Source organism: Cyprinodon tularosa, unplaced genomic scaffold (assembly GCF_016077235.1).
Source record: "Cyprinodon tularosa strain WSP-4 unplaced genomic scaffold, ASM1607723v1 ctg71, whole genome shotgun sequence".
NCBI lineage: Eukaryota > Metazoa > Chordata > Actinopteri > Cyprinodontiformes > Cyprinodontidae > Cyprinodon > Cyprinodon tularosa.
This window is the reverse complement of record NW_024039463.1, coordinates 608,859-631,931: the sequence shown is the minus strand read 5'-3', so window position 1 is coordinate 631,931 and position 23,073 is coordinate 608,859. Positions and strand designations below refer to the sequence as shown.

Here is a 23,073-nt window from a genome sequence, read left to right as displayed (position 1 = left end):
TGGGATCATCGGAGCAATGAAACACCTGCACTACTTTAAAGTGGCGGTTGATGGAAGAGGGAATTCAACTCAAGTTGGAAACCAACTAAAATATTACAATTGCTTGTTACCCCAGGCTCACACCGACTCCGGTCTTACCGTTGCGGTGCGGTGGGTGCGGCGCCGCAGTGATTCCAAGTCATTAAAAAGACGTAAACCTCTCTCACCGGCTGCTGAGCTGTCCGGCTGCGGTTACGAGACACTCCGGCGCTGCAGAAAATTCAGCAAGAAAGCTATCCTTGCGGCGTGCCGGAGCCCTCCGCAACAAGCTCTCGCAAAAATCCTTTATTTGGGCCGTGTTATCGCGTGAAGTTACGTGAACTCAAGTGAACTTCTGTTAAATCTCCGGACCTGTTGCCGGAGCCGCAGAGCCGCACCGCACCGTAGTCAAAAGGGCGGTGTGAGAGGGGGTGTGCGGGAGTTGCGGTCTCCGTCGGCTCGGTAACTGCACCGGAGCCAGTGTGAGCAAGGGGTTATCCTCATATTGTAGGTTTAATGTACTTTCAACTGTTTGGTGAAGATCTAAGAGGTTTGTCAGAGAAAATAAGTGAACAAAATGCACCAGGAAGAACCAGGAGCACACAGAGAGGTCAGAAACAGAGCTGTGCAAAGGTTTAAAACATAGTGAGATTGTGTAACCGAATCTTCAGCTGTTACCACCCTACCGTGCATTTTTAAGTCACCCCAAAATGAAGTGATGCCACAATTGCAAACAAACTGTTTGTATGACAGAAGTTCTTTATAGAAAAGTGGCAAGAAGACATTCTGGACAGGAGGCCATACTGTAATAGGTACATTTGAACGTGTGTCACAAGCTTTGTAAAAGAAATATTAAATTAAGATCCTCTGGTCACTCAAGATCCTCATGCCATCATGTCAAAAAAGCCTTGCCAATAGTACATAATGGAAGTAGCAGCACCGTGCTGTAGGCTATTAAGATAATTCCTCTAAGCAGAGACAAATGAGATGCTGATTTTATGTATAGGTGAATGGAAATAAATACAAGTCAATTCAGTGAAAGGCTGCACAGCACATGAAACTAGGGAGGGTCGTGTTTTTCAAGAAGCCTACAGCTGTGTATTTTCATCCAGAGCTAAACTCGAATGCCTGAAGTCAAATAGCATATTCATGTAATATTCATGTGTTTAAATGTCTTAGTCAAAGTCCAAAACTAAAGCCTGAGCTTCTTTGCCTGGAATAATAGGAAAACAGCAATCTCTAAGAGTTTGTTGAGACAAACCCCAAAAGAGGTGCAGCCAAAGGCTGTGCTAGAAAGTACTGAGCTAGGTGGAAGTGGATGTAAATGTTAGTCTATAAGATAAAAATCCCAGCAAAAGATACTTGCAAGACAGGGAATAAAATTTCATTGAACATATAGAATCTTTAACTATCTATCAGCAATGTGATCGTGGAGAGAAAGATGGTAAAACAGAGCATCTATTTTTGTCCTGTGGAGCACACACACCGATTGCCTGCAGTGCCAGTCTCCGTTGTGATAGGCTTACAATCAGGAAACATTGCCAAGTTTAGCCAAAGGTTACAGGCAATCATTGTAATTTGCTAATGATAAGCTGCTCTGGTGTCATCAGAGCTTGCTGTAATGAGACATCAGAACTAGTAAAGTACTTTGTAAGTCTGAACAGTTGGCCAATTAGTTTGTCACTCAGAATACTCAAGGTACCCTCAAGGCTGCACGGAGATTGCAAAATATGCAAGCTGCATTATCTGTCACTGTTTTCTTGTTCTGCATATGCTGCTGCAGGCACAAAGTTGATTCATTGAAACCCCTTAAAATGCCTAACTCAATAACTCACTCGCTCTCTCGCTCACTTGCACACTCATTCACTAAGTCACTCATTAACTCGCTCATTCACTCACTTGCTCACTCACTCATTCGTTGATTCACTTAGTCACTAACTCGCTAACTTGCTCACTCACTTGCTCACTCGCTGACTCACTCACTCACTCATCTGTTAGATTTTGGGTTGATTTAAAAAGCACTGAAAGTGAAGGGGACTGACAGCTCTTACCTGAAGGCTTCGATGAGTCTCTCCACCTTCTGTGCTTCTCCTTGAACTCGAACATGAGCCTGAAACTTTCTCAGGGCCTCGTCAAGTTCCATTCCTGAGAAATCCATCTCATCCACTACACAGCTATGAAGAAGAGGCAGGTAGGAAAAAATAAATAAGAAGCTGGGTTCAGTAGTTGTGAGTAAATAAAATGCTCTGTATTTGCAGCAAATAGTGTCTGTGCTAATGCTAATTCTTTCTCTTTAAAGTCATATTTCATTTTCTGACCTAGAAGAATATGGCATATGTGAACACAGGTATGAAATAGAGAGGAAAGTATCAGGTCTCAGTTGGAGATAAGCAAAAGGAGGAAAAATAAAGAAATCCAACTGCGCGAGGACAAAGAGGAAGAACATGAAAGGCTGAAGCCAGGCAGTGGCATTAATGGAAATACATAGCAGAGAATCCAAATATACATTTGTGAGCTTGTGCATATCACACGTGTCTATTTAAGTCAGTGAACGAAAAGTGAGACTGGGTATTTATGAGCATGTTCGAAGCAGTGACCTATTTTTGCAATCTTTACAACAACCTCATCTAAACACCCCTCCATCCTGAATCTCTGAGCATCGATTAGAAGCAGAAAGGGTAGTTAAATACATTCATTCACAGATGCATTTCAGCAAAGTCTGCTTTGTTATCATGTGGATCTGTTAATGACACAAAATTACAATCTATCAAAATCCAATATAAAAAAAAAATCTCCCAATGAATCTTTTATCTTCCTAGTTAAAACCCAGTGAAGTAGGAAAACGATAATAGATAAAAATCTTCCTTTGCCTTTGATGTGATGTGAAAGCCAAAACAACTTTAGATGGGCTGAAAGGTCAGGTGGATTTTATCTGCTTTTGTTTCCAATATTATGGAGGAGCTTTGACTTTGATAGAGCATAATGTCAAAACAATCTATTAAAAACACCAGGTGATTTTAAAAACATCTGGGTTTGTTCACCCTCTCCAAATGTGCTTAAATGGTGGACTCCTTTTATTTCATTCCCATCCTTCTGTTTGTTCTGCCCATTAAAATGTGCTTTATTAATTGCTGGGTCTAGCAAAAGTATTCATATTTCCAAATATCTTCATGCTACACCCACCTAACTCGATATATTGATCTGGATGTTAGGCGATAGTTCAGCAAAAGTTGCAAAAAATCTTTAAAAAGTTTTTAAATTTTGTTATATATTCACACAACCCTTTCCAAAAGCAACCAGACAGGAAAATGGCTGCTAAATGATGAATGTAATACATTTATTAATGTTGTTTTTTACATAACAACCTAAGATCAGTCAGAATAGATGCAAGGCACCAGTGAACATCACCTTTAAAGACTCAACATTGATTCTCAATTGGCTGCATTTTTACTGGACCATTTGAACACATAAATGTGTTTTTATCTAAATCATGTGTCTGGGGTTATTATCCTGTTAAAGCCAGTGTTGCAACGATACCGATACCAGTATCAGGCAGGGCCCCGATACTGCACTGAAATGGTGGTATCGGTATCAGCGAGTACCAACAAATAGGGAACCAATACAATTTTGAGAGCCAACAGTTTATTCAACTATTTTCACCCATTCCAGGTAGGCAATAAAAAGTTCTACTGGATTCACTTTGTATTAGTCTTTTTCCTGCTTCACAAAGGTAGGCAGCATCTTGACAAAGCCATGATGGCAATTGTTTTACATCTAAATAGTATGCAGTTCTTCATATATAGACACACACATCAATTTCAAACAGATGGTATCGGTATCGGCCAATACTGCACAGCCAGGTATCAGGTATCAGTATCAGGGCCAAAAAATGGCATCAGCGCAACAGCTGAAGCCCTGGCCCAGTCTAAAGTCTTAACAGCCTTCAACGTATTTTGTTTGGACCTTGCTTCTGTCATTTTGGATTTTGCTCTGTTCTCAGAATCTGATCCTGAGAAGGGTTGTGTGTCCAAAAACACTGTTTGTGCATGCACAGCAGATGTTCAAAGTAGGTGCAAGGAGATTTGCATTTGCAATTTTGCAAACTACATAAGCAAACCATTTTTTCGTGTTCTACTGACCAAACTGTGCAGATTCATGGATGTACCTCAACTTTTTAACTAAACCTTTGTTAAAATTTTGCATCTTTTTTAGGTACTTCCGACGGTCAAATAAGGCAGGGGTTGAAAGTGTGCATCTCTTACTTGTTTTTATTGGTTTACACACCTTTATAAGATCAAGCTGCAGTTGCAAGGAGCTGGTGGAAATAAACCCAGCTGTTAGGGGGGTTCACCAGAGAGGTGCACAGTACTGTAGATATAATTTAGTCTTATCTTTATAATTTCTATAAGAAATTGTCAATATTACCTTCAGTTACATTCATCTTTTTTTACTACAATGACATGACTTATTTATATATATATGGGTAGTAACAGGATCAGTGAGACATTTCTTTGAAAACTAAAACTTTTAGGTTGAAAGCTTACACATCTTATGCTTTGAAAGTCTAATAGTAACATATATCATGCCTAGAGAATAGAGCATCTTACCAGTAAGTTTATAAAATTACCTTGTGACGTTAGAACCTATCATAAATTGTTCTAAATCTATTAAAACCTTTGTTATAAATCTAATACTCTTTAAGGGATGGAGGAGTATTCTCCTTCCACAGGGAGCTATGAACCGAAGCTGTAATCTGTAGAAAATGCGAGTGAGGGCCCTTTAAATGGTGTCTATGTTAAACTTATAAATTTTCATGTAGTTCAATTGTAATTGGCATAGTTTAGTTGAAATTTGAACTCTTAATACACATTAAACTCCTGCATATTCTTGAGTTTGAGAGATTATGTTGAACCTAAAAACTGTTGACAGTCCCTGAACTTTTTCTTATTTCATTAATGGGGAAAAGATGTAGACCCATAAATTTGTATGGATGGATTTTTGTGGCAGTTTTATAAAAGACAAGACAAAATACCACCACTGTAAAGTTCTTTCTGTTTCTTTATATCAAAATTAAAGGGCATTTGTACTTGGGATCTCAAAGTCAATAGAAATACCATTATAAGCAATTAAATCTGCAAGTCCTTTCTTCCAGGGCTGCAATGTGTTCAAGTTCATCAATATTCAATTCAACTCTGAGTAGCTTTCACTTCACTTTTGAAGAAGACATCTCATCAGCATAACCCCACTACCACCGTGTCTTACTTTGCAGATATTGGGCTCAGAGTGATATGCTGTGTAAGTTTTACAATTACAGCACCGTTTTAAAAACTTATTCTCATGGCTGATTGCCTCATGCAAAAGATAGTTCTTGTGATTTCTGTCAACCTAATTTATGAGTAATACAAGCTAGTTTTGTTCAATGCACCACTTAAAACTGTCATCAATTGTTTGTTTGACTGTTAGAGCTCCTCTTCCTTTATCACTGTTTAACCCCTAAACAGTCAGCCTTGGCTAAAACCTATTGGCTCCTTAACCCTCAGGTTGTGGATTAATGTACTTCTTTTGTAGTTTCAATTTCAGATTCTTTTGAGAATGATGATGATGTTGATGATCTTCGTATTAAAAGCAAATGTTTAGAAGTCTTACTTTTATTCATGACCTGTCTGATGTATTTCTTGGGCTTTTTAAAATTAACTTATTGGGTGAGCGCTCCTACATTATGATGTTTGTATTAGTCTTTACCCCCTTCCAGTGTATAGATGAAATATTTATTATTTTATCTCTGTAGACTTAGACAAACTTTATTGTTCTTTTGTATACACAGAGTATTGTACGTTCATTTTTTATAAACTCTCTGTATACAAATGAGGTCTTTACAAAGCAGTTCTTAACAGTTTTATGGTCCTAGATGTCATTGATCTAGTGAAATAAGAGTAGTACAGCACTCTTTTCAGATTTGTGCGTATTGGCGTTTAAATGCTTTTGCAAGGTCCGGTGCATGTTGCTCTCAGAGCCGGAAACTTCAAATATATTTAGTGCACTTACTCCAGGACATCTCTGTTAAACTGCAGCTTGCTGTTGCCCAGGAATTCTCCAATCATCTGTCGGCTGAGTCCCTTCCTCTGCAGCAGAAAGTGTGCCACTCCTATGGCCGTGTCTGGGACGAACCCACGTGTGATCAGGAAGTGGATGCCTCTCTCTGGGTTCCTAGCATTGCGAAACACAGAGAAGCAGCAGTGTTAGAGTTGGCACTGTAGGTTTGAATTTCGTACTTTTAAATGTAAATGTTTAAGTGTGTGTGTGTGTGTGGGGGGGGGGGGGTGGAGACAGAAGATGTGTAAATGCGCTTAATATGTGTGAGTGTGGGTGTTAGAGATTGTCCTGTTAAAACTGTTAAAAGAAGCATGCATTCATGCAGAAAAGCTGTTGGCTAAAGACTTTGGGATCAGCTCATCTGTCACTGGGCTCATTCACTTTAATTTGTATTAACCAATATAAAATGAAGGCCAACCGTGTAATCTATTTATAGAACCTGAGCAAATCTCACATTGTCAATGGCCTCCTCTACTGTCTCCACTATTCTGCTGCACTTTAAACTTCTCTTTTTCTACATCTTTTTCTGATATTCCTTTTTATGAGCATCACACAATCACAAGATGCTAATAAACAGACACCTCCCCCTGGCAATTACAAGCAACAATATAACGATTTTAAAGGGTTGTTGGGAGTTTATTCAAAACAAACATCAATGCTTTGAAGTCTTTGCCAGCGGATGCAGAAATATTTAACATGTTTATATTTTGTCACAGAGCTTTATAAGAACTGCCAGCCCACTCACACATTGAACAGGTTGAGTCCAATCCTGTAGAGGCGTTTGCGATGGGTATCAGTGGACAGGGTTGGGGAGCGGCAGGAGATTGGATCCTGGCAGCGGTCCCTTGGCAAAGACACGACCAGGGCCTGGAGGGCCTCAGGGCTCGAGCCCCCAGGGACCTGCTGAGGATGAGTGTAGTGATACTGCTGGTACTGGGTGTAAATTTGAGCAGGCTGCTGATTAGACTGGACTGAGGTGGACATTGAGGTGGACGTAGAGGTGGAAGTGGAGGACTCCAGTCTGTCTGAGCTGTTTTCTCCCTCCATTCCGACCCCCACTGCAGCTGTCACTGCCGAGCCCCGCCTGGATCCCGGATCGACCATTTCCAGCTCCTCGCTGGGAGGGGGTGCAGGAAACTCAGGTTCCTCCATGGACTGCCCGTCTCCTCCTCCCCCTGTCCCACTAACAGAAGGTTTCCTGCTGCCTGGCTGTCCTCCGCTTGCATTTCCCAAAGAGGTGGTGGTGGTAGTGGTAGCGGAAGAGATGGTGTAGGAGCTGTTGCTGTCAATGTGAACAGTTACGTCCCTGAAAGCCATGAGCAGGGAGCTCGCACTGCGGGGAAGGCCGGCGCTTTCTGCGGCTGCACGAAGGGCCCCGGGGTCCATCAGAAGTCCTTTCCCCTCTCCTCCCTCTGCCAAACTCCATCCACGAAGAGCGTCATCGATGGACTGAGCCAAGGAATGAAGCTGCACATAAAATAATGCAAAAAAACTTCAATTAAATCAGCAACTAAATTAGGTCAGTGCAAGGCTGTCTGAACAGAAAAGTTCATAAGTTCTGGCTGATAATTAATGAGTACTGTAAGACATGTCAGAGCACATTTCCAGCAATGAAAGTGCTCTGACATAACCATGGCTGCTGGTCTACAAAAGGGTAATTAGTGGCTTTTGAAACTACAAATTGATTCACTGTCTAGTTCCGTTTTAACTGTAAACATTAGAACTCTTCTGTACAGACCACTAAGGGTAAAGAAAATTATAAACAAGTAAGTCCTAGAAGGCTTAGATCCTGTAGCTCAGGGTACATTTCAACACATAGATTGCACATTAGGAAGGCATCAGTGTGGCTTGATAACACATACAAACTTTGGAGCAAAAATAAACGTTCATCACAAAACTGTTTTGATCTGCATACTGTTTCATGGATTGGCATAAAACTCTTGGGCATTCACATCCTCTCTGACATTTCCTGGAGTGAGAACACCTCCCACCTGGTGAAGAAAGCTCAACATTGGCTCTCATTTCTCTGCAAGTTAAAAATGATCTGTATTCTCCTCTCAGCCACTAACAAACCTTTAGAGGCCCACAATGGAAAGCATCATGTGTCTCAGCAAGACCGCATAGAACAGAAGCTGCACGGCACAGGAGAGGAAGGACTTGGCATGGGTAGTGAAGGCAGCGCAGGGCATTTCAGGATGCCCTCTGTCAGTCATGTTATCGAAGTCCAGAAAAAGACCAGACCAGTGCCACAGATCCCACTGCACTATGAGTTCATCTATTAATTTCCCCAGCACTCAAATTCTTTGAAGGAAAATGCATGAAAGAAATCAATGCATGGATGAGCCAAAATGTTCTCCAGCTGGATTAAAACAAAACTTAAGCAAAAGGTGAATGAGGGTTTAAATCTGGGTGTATCGATAGTCTAAGACCCCGTGCCATTATCTATGGCACAGGGTCTTCATGGGTCTCCACGGGTCTCCCCAGAAGTGGATCAGTCAGCTGCTGTTGATCCCAAATGTTGCTACCTGCATCTTTACCAGAACTAAGAAACCATTTGAGAGGTGTTCCAGACCAGTCCCAAGGGGAGGAGTCCAAAGGGATAGCCCAGGACATGCCCCTTAGACTGTGTCTCTTGGCTGACCCCCAAATGGCTTTGGCTTCCACCAGAAGAATTGGAGGTGTCTGGGTAGAGAGAAGTCTGTCCTCTCTAGGCCTCTCTGCCAAGTCTGCTGCCCCCGGGCAATGAGACTGAAGAGTACAACCAGTACAAGTTTGTAGAGAACAGCCAGAACAACCAGAGCAAATGTGAGGCCTAAAGTGTTTCATACATTTTTGTTCCAAACAAGCATAACCAAATAATGTGTTTTTTATAAAAGTATTCAGACCACTAAGTGCATAGCCTAACATGTTGTCCAAAAAGGCACAATGTGTCATGCAGCTTATCTGTCCGTCATTATGTATAATAGAGTGTCCAAAACTTTGCTTAATATGATGCAGCATCTAATCCACCAGGTTGCTGACCTTTCCATTTGTTATTCCCAACATATCAGACAATGACTGTGTCAAACATTGTGCCTTTCTAAGATATTCCTCATATTTCCACTCTATCCACTTTCCTAAAGCTCTAACAAACTGTAACCTTATCTAAAACATGTTATGATGCTGCCACAACCATGTTTTATCTCTGTTTGGTATGACTCTATACCAGCTTTGCACATTTAATGACTGAAATATGCATATAATCTATTTTCAGTTGTTGTTCTCAGATATTCTCAAGGATCTATCTCTGGACTTGAACTGGATCATTTAAACACAAAATATGCTTTGATCTGAAAGTAGATTAAGGGCTTTTGGGTTTGCAGCTTAAGGGTTCCTTGTATTTAGCTTCACCCATCTTCCCATCACCACTCCCTCATTTAGTAAAGAAATTGTGCACAAAGTACAAAGCTGCCATCACAATTTCCCTGTAGGGATGGTTATTCAGGGTTATGTGAAGTGTTCATTTTTTAAGCCACTCTTCCATAAAGGCCAGATTGGAGGACAGTGAAGCAGAACACATGGGCACTCATTTACTAATCAGGTGACTTCTAAAGGTAATAAAGGCAATAGATTTAATTCAGAAATGTCAGAGTAAACAGAACAGAATAAAGGGGGCACTGCAGTTTAATGTCAGTTTACAATAAAAATGGCCATTTATCTAATTAGATAGCTACATTTGTTATAATTTGCATTCTTATTAGATTTTAGGCACAAACCAAACTTTTATGGAGACAGGTTTGTTTGTTTTGATGGTCCCACCCCTTAATTTATGCTGCATTACATTACTGTTATTCTATCATTTCAAGTTACTGAAATTCCATCTTAGTGAACATAAATTTCTCTAACATTTCAACAACTCATTAGATTTTGACTGTAACTCCAAGGTCTGACATTTTAAATACACTGACCTGTTCAGAGAAGCAGTCTTCCAGCTGTGTGAGTGTAGGTCCAGCTGTCTGAGGTGGAGTCTGGCTTGGAGCTGATGAGGGGGTAGGTGCTGGGGCAGAGGCGGGTGACGGCGGAAGGGATGTGGAACGACATGGCGGTGGGGGTGGAGTTTTAGATCGTAACGGTATCTGTCCTCCTCCCGGATGCAGAGTATAGCTGTGTCTCTGGGCCGCATTCCTGCTGCGGGATGAGGGGCTGGGGTGGCGCAGCGATATCCGCCGAGGAAGCTTGCTCTCTGAAAGCGAGTTGCGGATCTTCTGGAAGTTCTTGCTTAGCTGATACTGGCGGAAGGCAGTCTGGATGCGGCGCGCTGCCCGCCTTGCAATCAGATGCCCTCCGTATTTTTGCTCCAGCTCCTCTATCTGAAGGCACAGGAAGGCAGTGAGGGGGAGTGAGCACATCAAACACCTTTAAATTGCTCTGAGAGTCACTGAAAAACACTGCAAGAGTGATAAACCCACTGGAACATGTTTTAATCATTCAGCAGCAGTCAAACATGCTGCCATTTTTGAGCAAAAAGATCAAAAGAGCCAAGAGGAATCTTGAAGTACACACTCACCCACTTCTTAGTGGTATTCCTAATTATCTGTTGGCTCTATGTAGTGGTGAAAAGGGAAAATATTCAATCATCATTCATCTGCTTATAAAAATATTTGAGGAAAGATAAATGGACCATGACACAGTTGCTAATGCATAAAAGAAATATAAGCCTATTTGTTGAAGGCTGTATCCAAAAATCTTATCATCTCTCAGGATTACACCCTCTAATATTTTGGAGGAGGATGAGAGCCAGAGCGTAGAGTGAAATGACCTGAGGGACAGGGGACAGACAAAAACAGAAGACAGCCTCTCATGTGGCTGCTGTGCGTCCGGTCGGACCGAAAGGGGATTCGTGCACCAGAGCACTGCAGCAACACAAGTGGACCTTTCAGTTGCTCAATATGAGGAATAAAGACATCTTCAGCCACCACAAGTAGTTATTAGCAGTTACCATGACAACCTAGCATCTCCCTCTCCTCTGTTCCTGTCGCTCTGGCACTCGGTATCCTGGGTGTTCTTTTTCATGTCAACAGAGACGGAAATAGATCTAAATGGAAATCTTTTTTGTCAAGAAATCTTCCCTCACGCACCTGCGTGAGTTAAACAAGGTAGTGTCAGTAGCTTTTATTCCACCCAACCAAGAACCACTTGGAAACAAAGCCTACCTGTTTGTTTTTGTTTTCCAAATTGATTTCATACTCGCTGGGTCCCTCCCTCTTGATCCCCTTCACTTCCTGTCCTCCACCAGAGGACGTCCCATCCTCCAGGCTCAGGATAGGTGCGCTGCGAGGGAAATAACAGCAGAGAGATATCAGATCCTCTCGCCAATGACCAAAACCCAGCAATCATCACAGGGGCCTGGCCATCAGCTCTGCAGAGTGGGAAGAGGTTTATAAATGAGGCAGAGCGTGGACTGTCATGGCCTGGGGGCAGATGACTGACTTTCCGTGTCCACTCTTATTTGGTCAGACTTGTGGCTCCATTACAAGTCACAGGAGCAAAGCACTGGATGCGATGACTGAATACAAAAAAGTTGACAGTACAAAGTGCCCAGAAGCTTCCCTTTTCTCACTTTCTAAATATACTCTATCCATATAGTTCAAAACAGTTGAATTCCACGTTGTAGAAGAGTTAAAAAAGAATTTAAGATAAACTCAATGAATATTTTTTTTATTGCTGCAGTATATCGGAAAATCTAATATTTAACTAGGGAAAATTCATCTTTTTAGTGGAGGATAGAAATCAATTACCTTTTGGTCACTCTTCAAAATAGGTCATGCAAGATAATATGTTCTTTGAAATTACTATTTGCCTAAACCTAAAATAATGAAATATAAGTTTGCACAAACTTTGACAGACAAGACATAAAGATGACCACAGTTTATTCTGCAAACAAGTACAATGAGATCATAAGTAAGAGAGATTTAAAAAAAGCTCTTCAAAGCTCATGATTAAAGGCCACCCTTCTGAGGGTGATGGAAGTGTCAAATTATCTCCAATGAGGGTTTAAAATGTGTTTAAACTATTCTATACCTGTTTTTAATCCAAAAACCCACATTTCTGCCTCTTTGACAAACGTTCTTCTTCCTAAACAACATTATTCTCACCTCTTTCAACAAACCACTCTTGACTCTGTAAATATATGCACATTTTCTGACAGTCTTCCCGACATATCCATCAGCCAACCTACAACCCTTTATAGGGCAAGTTACTGTTTTTGATCACTTGCATACCCCTTACAAATGGAGAGATCTATATCCAGCCATTCTGCTACATAGTACATCTTATTTTGTAATTTGACCAATTAGATGATCCCTTCAATGATACACTATATTGCCAAAAGTATTTGCTCACCTGCCTTGACTCACATATGAGCTTAAGTGACATCCCGTTCCTAATCCATAGGGTTCAATATGACGTCGGTCCACCCTTTGCAGCTAGAACAGCTTCAACTCTTCTGGGAAGGCTGTTCACAAGGTTTAGGAGTGTGTTTATGGGAATTTTTGACCATTCTTCCAGAAGCGCATTTGTGAGGTCGCACACTGATGTTGGACGAGAAGGCCTGGCTCTCAGTCTCCGCTCTAATTCATCCCAAAGGTGTTCTATCGGGTTGAGGTCAGGACTCTGTGCAGGCCAGTCAAGTTCATCCACACCAGACTCTGTCATCCATGTCTTTATGGACCTTGCTTTGTGCACTGGTGCACAGTCATGTTGGAAGAGGAAGGGGCCAGCTCCAAACTGTTCCCACAAAGTTGGGAGCATGGAATTGTCCAAAATGTCTTGGTATGCTGAAGCATTCAGAGTTCCTTTCACTGGAACTAAGGGGCCAAGCCCAGCTCCTGAAAAACAACCCCACACCATAATCCCCCCCTCCACCAAACTTTACACTTGGCACAATGCAGTCAGACAAGTACCGTTCTCCTGGCAACCGCCAAACCCAGACCCGTCCATCAGATTGCCAGATGGAGAAGCGCGATTCGTCACTCCAGAGAACGCGTCTCCACTGCTCTAGAGTCCAGTGGCGGCGTGCTTTACACCACCACATCCGACGCTTTGCATTGCACTTGGTGATGTATGGCTTGGATGCAGCTGCTCGACCATGGAAACCCATTCCATGAAGCTCTCTGCGCACTGTTCTTGAGCTAATCTGAAGGCCACATGAAGTTTGGAGGTCTGTAGTGATTGACTCTGCAGAAAGTTGGCGACCTCTTCGCACTATGCGCGTCAGCATCCGCTGACCCCGCTCCGTCAGTTTACGTGGCCTACCACTTCGTGGTTGAGTTGCTGTCGTTCCCAAACACTTCCATTTTCTTATAATACAGCTGACAGTTGACTGTGGAATATTTAGGAGCGAGGAAATTTCACGACTGGATTTGTTGCACAGGTGGCATCCTATCACAGTTCCACGCTGGAATTCACTGAGCTCCTGAGAGCGACCCATTCTTTCACAAATGTTTGTAAAAACAGTCTGCATGCCTAGGTGCTTGAATTTATACACCTGTGGCCATGGAAGTGATTGGAACACCTGATTCCAATAATTTGGATGGGTGAGCAAATACTTTTGGCAATATAGTGTATATAACCTACTGTAAATTAAGTTAAAATAAAGTTAACAAAAACTAAAAAAAGGTAAAAAAAAAAAAAAAAACAACAACAACAAAAAAAATCTCAAAGTTGAGTAGAAAGTAAAGTTAAAAATTAATAAGCCTTTAACAATTATATTTAGGTTTATAATCTAAAAAAATTATTGCCAGTATCAGCATTAATGTCTCTTAGGTTATGCTGTACCTATACTTAATATATACGGGCAAGTTGGCATTTCTTGTTATTACATCGACATACACTATATTGCCAAAAGTATTTGCTCACCCATCCAAATTATTGGAATCAGGTGTTCCAATCACTTCCATGGCCACAGGTGTATAAATTCAAGCACCTAGGCATGCAGACTGTTTTTACAAACATTTGTGAAAGAATGGGTCGCTCTCAGGAGCTCAGTGAATTCCAGCGTGGAACTGTGATAGGATGCCACCTGTGCAACAAATCCAGTCGTGAAATTTCCTCGCTCCTAAATATTCCACAGTCAACTGTCAGCTGTATTATAAGAAAATTGAAGTGTTTGGGAACGACAGCAACTCAGCCACGAAGTGGTAGGCCACGTAAACTGACGGAGCGGGGTCAGCGGATGCTGACGCGCATAGTGCGAAGAGGTCGCCAACTTTCTGCAGAGTCAATCACTACAGACCTCCAAACTTCATGTGGCCTTCAGATTAGCTCAAGAACAGTGCGCAGAGAGCTTCATGGAATGGGTTTCCATGGTCGAGCAGCTGCATCCAAGCCATACATCACCAAGTGCAATGCAAAGCGTCGGATGCGGTGGTGTAAAGCACGCCGCCACTGGACTCTAGAGCAGTGGAGACGCGTTCTCTGGAGTGACGAATCGCGCTTCTCCATCTGGCAATCTGATGGACGGGTCTGGGTTTGGCGGTTGCCAGGAGAACGGTACTTGTCTGACTGCATTGTGCCAAGTGTAAAGTTTGGTGGAGGGGGGATTATGGTGTGGGGTTGTTTTTCAGGAGCTGGGCTTGGCCCCTTAGTTCCAGTGAAAGGAACTCTGAATGCTTCAGCATACCAAGACATTTTGGACAATTCCATGCTCCCAACTTTGTGGGAACAGTTTGGAGCTGGCCCCTTCCTCTTCCAACATGACTGTGCACCAGTGCACAAAGCAAGGTCCATAAAGACATGGATGACAGAGTCTGGTGTGGATGAACTTGACTGGCCTGCACAGAGTCCTGACCTCAACCCGATAGAACACCTTTGGGATGAATTAGAGCGGAGACTGAGAGCCAGGCCTTCTCGTCCAACATCAGTGTGCGACCTCACAAATGCGCTTCTGGAAGAATGGTCAAAAATTCCCATAAACACACTCCTAAACCTTGTGGACAGCCTTCCCAGAAGAGTTGAAGCTGTTCTAGCTGCAAAGGGTGGACCGACGTCATATTGAACCCTATGGATTAGGAACGGGATGTCACTTAAGCTCATATGTGAGTCAAGGCAGGTGAGCAAATACTTTTGGCAATATAGTGTACATTTTTGCCATCAAAATATCCATATTTTCTCAATTTTACAAAGGTAATAAGGTCTTTTCCTGGATTCCAAGAACACTATTGGCTTGAAATTTAGATTTTCAAAGTATTTGCTCTATAAAGGGTTTAAACATTTTCTCCTTTCCCACATTCTAAAAAAAAAAAAAACAGTTTCAAAATATATCCACATGGAACTTTAATTTTTTAAGATACCCCTCTTTCCTTTTGTGTTATTTAAACAACAACAACTACACACAAAACTCAGTTCAGCATACTGTACAGTGCACCTCGCCATGGTGTCATCATTCCTCATGATGGCTGGTTCTAGACAGGGGGCCAGTGCCCCTGTAGATCATGTCCTGGCCCCTTTATGGCCCCTGTACTGAAGAAATTATACTTAAAAGAAATTCTAATTATGATCAGACATGGTTACTGATAGGTCTTTTGGATCTATTTCATTCTTTTTCTTTACAACTTCTGTTTGACTAATTATTCAAAAACAATAAGGCGATAGCTTCAATGGTATTGAGATAAGATCCCAGTTTGTGTCTCTTAAAGTTTTTTTTTCTCACAACACATAAAAAAAATGCTCTAATTTTTACAGTTTAATTTAAGACTTTTTCTTGAGTTCTAATTCAAACTTTATAGAAAATGGCAGTCTTAACTTAAATTAAGTCAGAAATATGTAAAATTCCTAAATTATAAATGTATATTGACCTCATAAGAAATGGAATTTTTATTGAACATAATTGAAAAGAAATTTCACTTCATGCAGCTCTCTTAATATATTTGAATCCCATGCCCCCTGGTACATTTGGTCTAGATTCACCACTGTTCCTCACCTTCACTAGACGTGGATATACTTTAGTATATTCTGCTGTAAAATTAGTCCTATATTTTCGTTTTTTACTCGAGGATTCAACCTCTGCCGTTTCACAGGATGCACAGCTTTGAGTGGTAACTAGGTGACTGCCGGAGAGTAACCCAGAGAAATTTATCGGGCTGATCCAATCAGCTCTCTGACAACCAGTCCCCTGGAACGCTATGTGAACAGAGCATCGCTTTGGACAGATACGCTGCACAGGTTTCAAAAGCAGGGGCAGAGCTAGATGGGGGGCCAGGGGTGGCCATGACCACCCTAAGTCAATCATTGGCAACCCCATTTTTTTTCTCTCAAGTAGAATATTCAAAACATTATTACTACATTATTAACAATCACTTGACAACAAAAACACTGTGGTTAATTATGCACATCAACATTAGAGATGATTAGTAAAGAATTCATGCTCTTTCAGAACTAGATTTTGTGTTATATGCCGTAAAGAGAAAATGATGTGTCTCTGCAAGTCATCTAAGAGTCTTCAGTGAAATTATAGATACTGTAAATAACTATTTTAACAAAAGCCTATTCAATTATCAATTTATGTAGATATTAGTAGGCTACTTGCAAATATCAATTTAATGTAGAATGAAATTGATAAAAGTAGGTAAGTAATGACGATGGAAAACATGTTCCCTCCAGAACTCAAACCTCAAAGAATTTTATCCAATATAGCTTTTATCTAGACGGATGTTTAAATATATGCATCTATTTGTTAGCAAAGACTGTAAGAAACTATAGTTTGTCTTTATTTAGGAATATGGACTTTTTGCTTGTTCCTGTTGGAACAGTGTAGATTGAGCCTGAGGTTCTGGTGCCAATCCACTTTTGGCCACCCCTCAGTGTATGATGGTTATTGCCTGGCCACCCTTATTTAAAGTTTCTGTTTACGCCTCTGTTCACCAGCAACCTCCTCCTCACACCCCACTCTCTCTTGTTGTCTGCGCAATCACAGTAGTTCTATAATTCGCACATGATGCACGAATTGTTGTATTGCCTGCCCGCTCTCACTCGCATTTAAAAAAATCACCACCTTGCATAGTCTAAAATCCGGGATAATTTATCCGACTCGCAGGCATCTGTGAACAACTATTTATATCTTTTTTTTTTATATAAACTTTATTACTTACAATACACAACAAGACACAACTACATTGTGAACATATCACAAAACAACAAAAACATTTGCCAGGGGGAGCATTAACAGAAAACAATAAAAGTATAATAAGAAATGACAAAATACTCTTGTTTAAAGGAAAACACTACCAAAGGTGACAAAAAATACGAGATGCCATAGTGAATTAACACAATACATTATCTAAAATTCCAATTTGATTGCAAGCCAAAAAAGTTGTTTTTGCTTTTTTATTTGTAGAAGGTCGAATTGTAAATATATGTTTAAATTCAATCAGAAAAACTGAAAAGTCAGGTTTTTTTCTCAAAAATTTGCATTTATGAAACAACTATTTATATCAGGGAGACTCCGGGAACTTCCGGGAGACTTGGGACGTAAACTCAGAGTGTAAACATGGGGGGGGGGTGCTTCCTGTTAAAGGACGCATGAACAGGGGGGTGTATTTCCATTCGGACGGCTCACAACCATGCTGCGGAGTAAGTAGTAATTTTCTACATTAATAGATTTAAATACAAACTTTTCCTTTTACTTAATTTATTTATAAAGGGTAGATCACAGTGGCTAAAATTAACCCATTAATTCCAACCATTGTTTTAGGTAAAAACCAAAACCTTTATAAGATCTGCTTTCTTTTAAAAACTCTGTTTATTATTTTTTTTCTTTAAATGTATTTCAAGATTCCGATCTCGATGATGTTCAACTGTCGGACCTCGATTTGGGTAAGGCTTTTAATAAGAAAGAAATTGAAAACAGAGGTTTGGTGGGAAAAAAACTAATCTTCACCGAACTGTGGTCTTTCCAGATCCCATCTCGGATAATCGAAGAGAGAGGCCAACTTTTTCACAGAATGATAATAATCCGGCTTTGTTTGGAGGTTTTTCTCTGACGGATGAACAGGACGGACCCCTCTCCATCCAGCGGTTCCAGAGGTTCCAATCTGCTGCGCATCCTCCCCGAAGCATCCAGGGAGCTGCTTCTCCGGGCTCCCGCGCTGGTTCCAGCGCCTAGCTCCCTCACACCCGATCAGACCGTCAATGCACAGCTCGCTCAAACCACCCAAGAGGAGGTAAGCTTATTCAGAGGCGTAGCCAGAAAATGTATATTAGGGTGGCCAGGCAATAACCAATGTATATTGAGCGGTGGCAGCAGAACCTCAGGCTCAATCTACACTGTTCCAAAAGGGAAATTAACCTGCAAAAACTCCATATTTTACAACATCCATCTAGATAATGGATCAATCCTTTCAGGTTTAAGTTCTGGGGCAAACATCTTTTGCATTGGCATTACTTAAAGGGGAATGCCGTTTTTTTTACACTGGGCCCTTGATTTTACGTTATTACATCATGTTCTACTCACCCATATGAGTTTTGTGTCATTTGAAGCTGTGAAGATATTCCGTTAAGTCATATCCAAGTAACGTCTTCCTATGGGTAACGACTTGAAGGCACAAACTAAACTGTTCATAATTTATCATTTATGGTACGCCAGCATTCATAACATGTAGGCGAATCACTGTCCACCAGACATCCGCGGTAATATTTTTTTTATTTTTATATCTTTTAAAAACAAAGCAGAGTGTGTATGACGTCATCCGCGTGCCGGACTGAAGTTGTGACAGGCAGCCCGGCCCACAGGCGGCTACGCTCTACCCCTTCTATTAATTCGGCTAGCTAATCTGAATCGTTTAATTCCATTTCGAGAGCGAGATCATCTGTGGTAGTAGCACTAGACATTTTCCAGGCATGTGAGTAAAACTAGCAGCAGTTCAGCGGTCATACGTGCGCCGCTTTGTTCTTAAAACATATAAATAATATTACATATTGAATAACATATTGAATTTAATCCTTAGCCTATTACCAAATATTCATACACAGTTTAGTTTGCATAGGTTTCGATTGCATTGGTTACTGTATCAGTGCCAGTAATCCAGTTATAGCTTATTAGTTCCCCATTGTTTAATTTACTCGAACTGCAGAGAATAATTAATTAACAAAGTTGTGAAATACTTAGTTTAAAGTATATTTAAGATGCAATTATTTTAGGAGGGCCCATTCTGCTTTACATCAATTCTCTAAAAATCACCAGAATCAGGAAAATAATGTATATTGTGAGAAAGATGGTCCACATACCTACAGACCACTTATTGTTACTCAGTAACATTTATTGTTTTATAAGAGTTCCACATTTTGTGACTTTGTTTCAATTAAATACTCTGAAAACCTCAAATCTATAGCTGAACCTATCCTCATCTAAGCCTGACGAGGTTTCCTGTCCAAACTATTTCAAAATCTCACCCCAAGGTTTGGTGAAAAGTTGGCAGCTCTGTAATCATATAATGTTTTTTATATCTTAGACACACCCCCTCCTGCTCTAAGGAACAGATTAAGAGCCCATCATTCAAGGAGACGGAGAAATGAAAGTAAATATCTTTTTATTTGTGGTTTTTAGGATTTATTTTTGGTTTTTAAATCAATCTTACTAAAATGCTTTATTTTTCATCAGTAGGAAATCGAAGGAGAAGCTGCAGCAATCCGAGAAACATTTCGTCGGCCATAAATCGAATGGAAGGCATCATTTCTTTACCTCGCAACAGAGCAGAAACTCGACGCCTGGCTTTTCACGCATTCGCAGCCGTCCCCGGGATTCTTTCTTCACCCACCATTAGAGACGAAGACCCCAGACTTCGTCTTTCCACTCTGATTAATGCGTTTTCCATATGTAGAAAGTTTTTTTAATGAAAACAATATTGAACAAAGATGTCGACCCACATTCATCTCAGTTAAACACAACCCCGAATGTTTCTCATTCTAGCGAAAATCAAAATGCAGCACAAACAGAATCTTTTCAAAATACATTAAATATAAGAACCTCTTTAGATGAAAATGTCTCTGAAGCAGTTTTACGGAATTTGGGCAATGAAATAAGCCCTTTAAATGACGCTGGTTCTTCTTTAAATCTGACCTCACCCATAGAAGCTACAAATCTTTCTCAAAATCCACCTCTGCAGCAAGAAAATCATTTGGATCATTTAATTTGTTTGGAAAAAGCGCTGAGCGAATTGTCCAGACAAAACCAGGCAGAAAGAACTCCTTTAGATAAAAATCTTTTACCAATAAACCATCCCCACACTTCTCAGAATATTATTCAATCTGGTAGTGGAGAAGGGGCACGAACCCTAAACAGAGAAAATATCAATAATGTGGAAATTAGGGAACGGCTCTCACTAAATCAGAATGGTTCAGAGGGAGATTTAGCAGAAATATTCATTAGAATGATGAATGTTTTATCCAATCTGGTTGAGAATAAGACTGATTGCTCGTAGGAATGATGTCATACAACTGGAAGTAGTAACCGATGAAGGGTCTCATCACACACTTTACTGTAAATGATAATGGAGAAAATGTCATGGAGGATCTTGAATCATTTTGAATACAATCTAATTCGGTAATAACTGAAAAGGATAACATAGAATTCATTCTCCAGCTGATTCGAAATCCTCATGTGAGAGGCAGACTAAAACTTGAAATAATAATAATCCAAGAATTAATAAAAAGAAAGAGAAGACAATTAATTGTGATCAATAATGAGAATTATCAATTTTGCTTCGCAAAAAATGTAGCCTGGTTAGCATTCCAAATCTCTCCCTTGTAGAGGTTTCTGATCAGGCTAGAGCGTGGCAAAGGCGGGCAGGACTTTCTGATCAAACACCTCTTTCCTTTTCCGATGTAAGAAAATTTAAAGAAATCTTAAACAGAAAGATTGTGATATATTATCGGTCAGTAAAGGAAAGCCCTCTTTCTAAATTTGAGTCAGATTTTTCGGACAGAATAAGACCCCTTTCCCTGTTTCTGTTCAACCAACATTATTACAGAATCAAATCTTTGACAGGTTTTCTCGGTGCAAAATACATATGCTAGTATTGCTTTTCCCCATGTGCAAATAAAGGCAGACTTTCCTGTCAGGGTTTCTTTCCGGTCTGCAACGATCCAGTCTGCCCTCGGCTTGAATCCTCTGCAGTTTTTTGCCCCGACTGCAATCTGACTTGCCACAATCAGACGTGTTATGTGAAACATAAAATCAAAAAAGAAAGACCATTAGCACAAACTTGGGCCAGTAATTGTGAGATACATAAATTGTGTCTTAAGTGTGGAAGAAAATATTATGTTCCTATCTCTACTCCGGGCAAATGCTTTGTTTGCCTACCTCGAAAATGTCTCTAGATTCGGGTATGGGAGAGCACCAGTGTTTTATTCAACTCTGTCAGAAGGATGAAAAACTAGACGAGAAATTTTTTATTTTATTTTTTTTGTCATCGAGACCTTCATTAATGAGGAAAGTGAACATTTTCCTTTCCTTGTGTGTGCAAAAGATTTGTCAGGAAAAGAATGGTCCTCCTTTGGTCTGAAACTGTACAAGATTTTATTCTCTACTTTCGAAGACCAAAGACTTCCAGATTTGTCTTTTTGGCGCAAAACGGAAGATCTTTTGACTATTATCTGGTCCTAAATGCAATGATTCGGATCGGTATAAAACTTCAAATCATCATGCAAGGTTGAAATATTCTTTGCTTTACCAGTCCTGATTTTGGCCTGAAATTTATAGTCTTTTATTTCTTCCTATGAAGCTCAGTGCCATGCCAAAAGCTTTAGGCTTTAATGAGAAGAGTAAAGGTTTCTTTCCACGCAAATTTTCATCTCAACAAAATTTGAATTATGTCCGGCCGCTCCCCCCACCTCAGGCCTATGGGATAGAAAATACGTCACCCCCTGAAAAAAGGTTTTTGAACTGGTACAAAAATGCTTCTGCATCCCTATTCTGTTTTGAAAAAGAGGCTATTTACTACTGTAAAAACGATGTTGAAATCCTTTCTCAAGGCAGTAGGAAAGCCTTGAGACTCTAAAGAGCAGTTCTTTAACAATATGCACAGAGATCCATTGTCTCGTATAACAATCGCCTCGGCGTGCACGAAGATTTTTCAGGCAAATTTCCTGACTTCAAATACAGTCCCAGTACCTGAGGAGCTCGGCTATCACAGAAAGACAAAGCCTTACTCAAATGGTTCGATCGAATGGCTGGAATACATAGCTTTTTCCAGAAACAGCTTCATCCAACACTCCCTTGATTTATTCATTTCCTGATATCTTCTTCTTAGCTTTGCCGATCACGTCTGAGGCTATGCCGCTTGCCGCCCTTTTGAGGTAAGGTTTAGCTGTAGAAAGTTCGTTTTTAAATAGGGGTGAGACGAAACTGAATAATGTTGAAAATATCGCCCCGATCCCTCAGCCGTATAATACCGTGTGCCGTTAAAACCTGTATTCAATCCGATATGCGCCATGGTGTGATTTTTTCTTCCCTATGTTGCAGCAGCTAAAATAGTGCAGAGGGGAGTCTATTGTGAAGTGACAATATGAATGATGCTCCCAGACTTATCTTGAATGATCGGGGAAATTACACAATTGATTGACTTAAAAATCTCTTCTCATCACACGCTCCGAAGAGGCAGGTCTAAAATGTAGTTTAACAATGGTCTTTCTGTAGGTGGAATTAATCGGTACGTTTTGGTAGGATTTTATTTCTACGTGAATATTTTCAATATGATTTTTTGAAACGGGTAAATAGTGGGGAGAGTTAAAATGTTGTGTGATATTATCCCCGTATCGACCTTCTATTTTGTAGGTGCGTAAGAGAGGGGCATAAGCATCGTCCACTACATGTGGAGCGACTACATCGCTGTAGCAATGTAGAAGATTCATACCGCCTTTTAGATGAAAAGGGTGAGGGGATTTTTAAAAAAAAAAAAAAAACATTTTTCACCCATTATGTAAGCTATA

At 40.6% G+C, this 23,073-nt stretch overlaps 1 protein-coding gene and 1 long non-coding RNA gene across 3 annotated transcripts in view; one reads left to right on the top strand and one right to left on the bottom strand.

Moving 5' to 3' along the window:
- The window catches only part of iqsec3b (IQ motif and Sec7 domain ArfGEF 3b), a 79,022-nt gene that overhangs the window by 30,533 nt on the left and 25,416 nt on the right, over window positions 1-23,073 (bottom strand). For both annotated transcript variants that reach the window (XM_038268889.1, XM_038268888.1), the window contains exons 3-7: window positions 11,304-11,421; window positions 10,059-10,460; window positions 6,857-7,578; window positions 6,064-6,225; window positions 2,070-2,192 (exon numbers count right to left, since the gene is read on the bottom strand). In XM_038268889.1, coding sequence (XP_038124817.1) covers window positions 2,070-2,192; window positions 6,064-6,225; window positions 6,857-7,578; window positions 10,059-10,460; window positions 11,304-11,421 — 1,527 coding nt within the window. The remainder of the gene's footprint in view (window positions 1-2,069; window positions 2,193-6,063; window positions 6,226-6,856; window positions 7,579-10,058; window positions 10,461-11,303; window positions 11,422-23,073) is intronic.
- LOC119772458 lies at window positions 1,960-20,100 on the top strand. The gene is made up of 4 exons (XR_005279257.1): window positions 1,960-2,209; window positions 18,117-18,308; window positions 19,596-19,661; window positions 19,745-20,100. It is a non-coding gene; the product is annotated as an uncharacterized LOC119772458 (long non-coding RNA).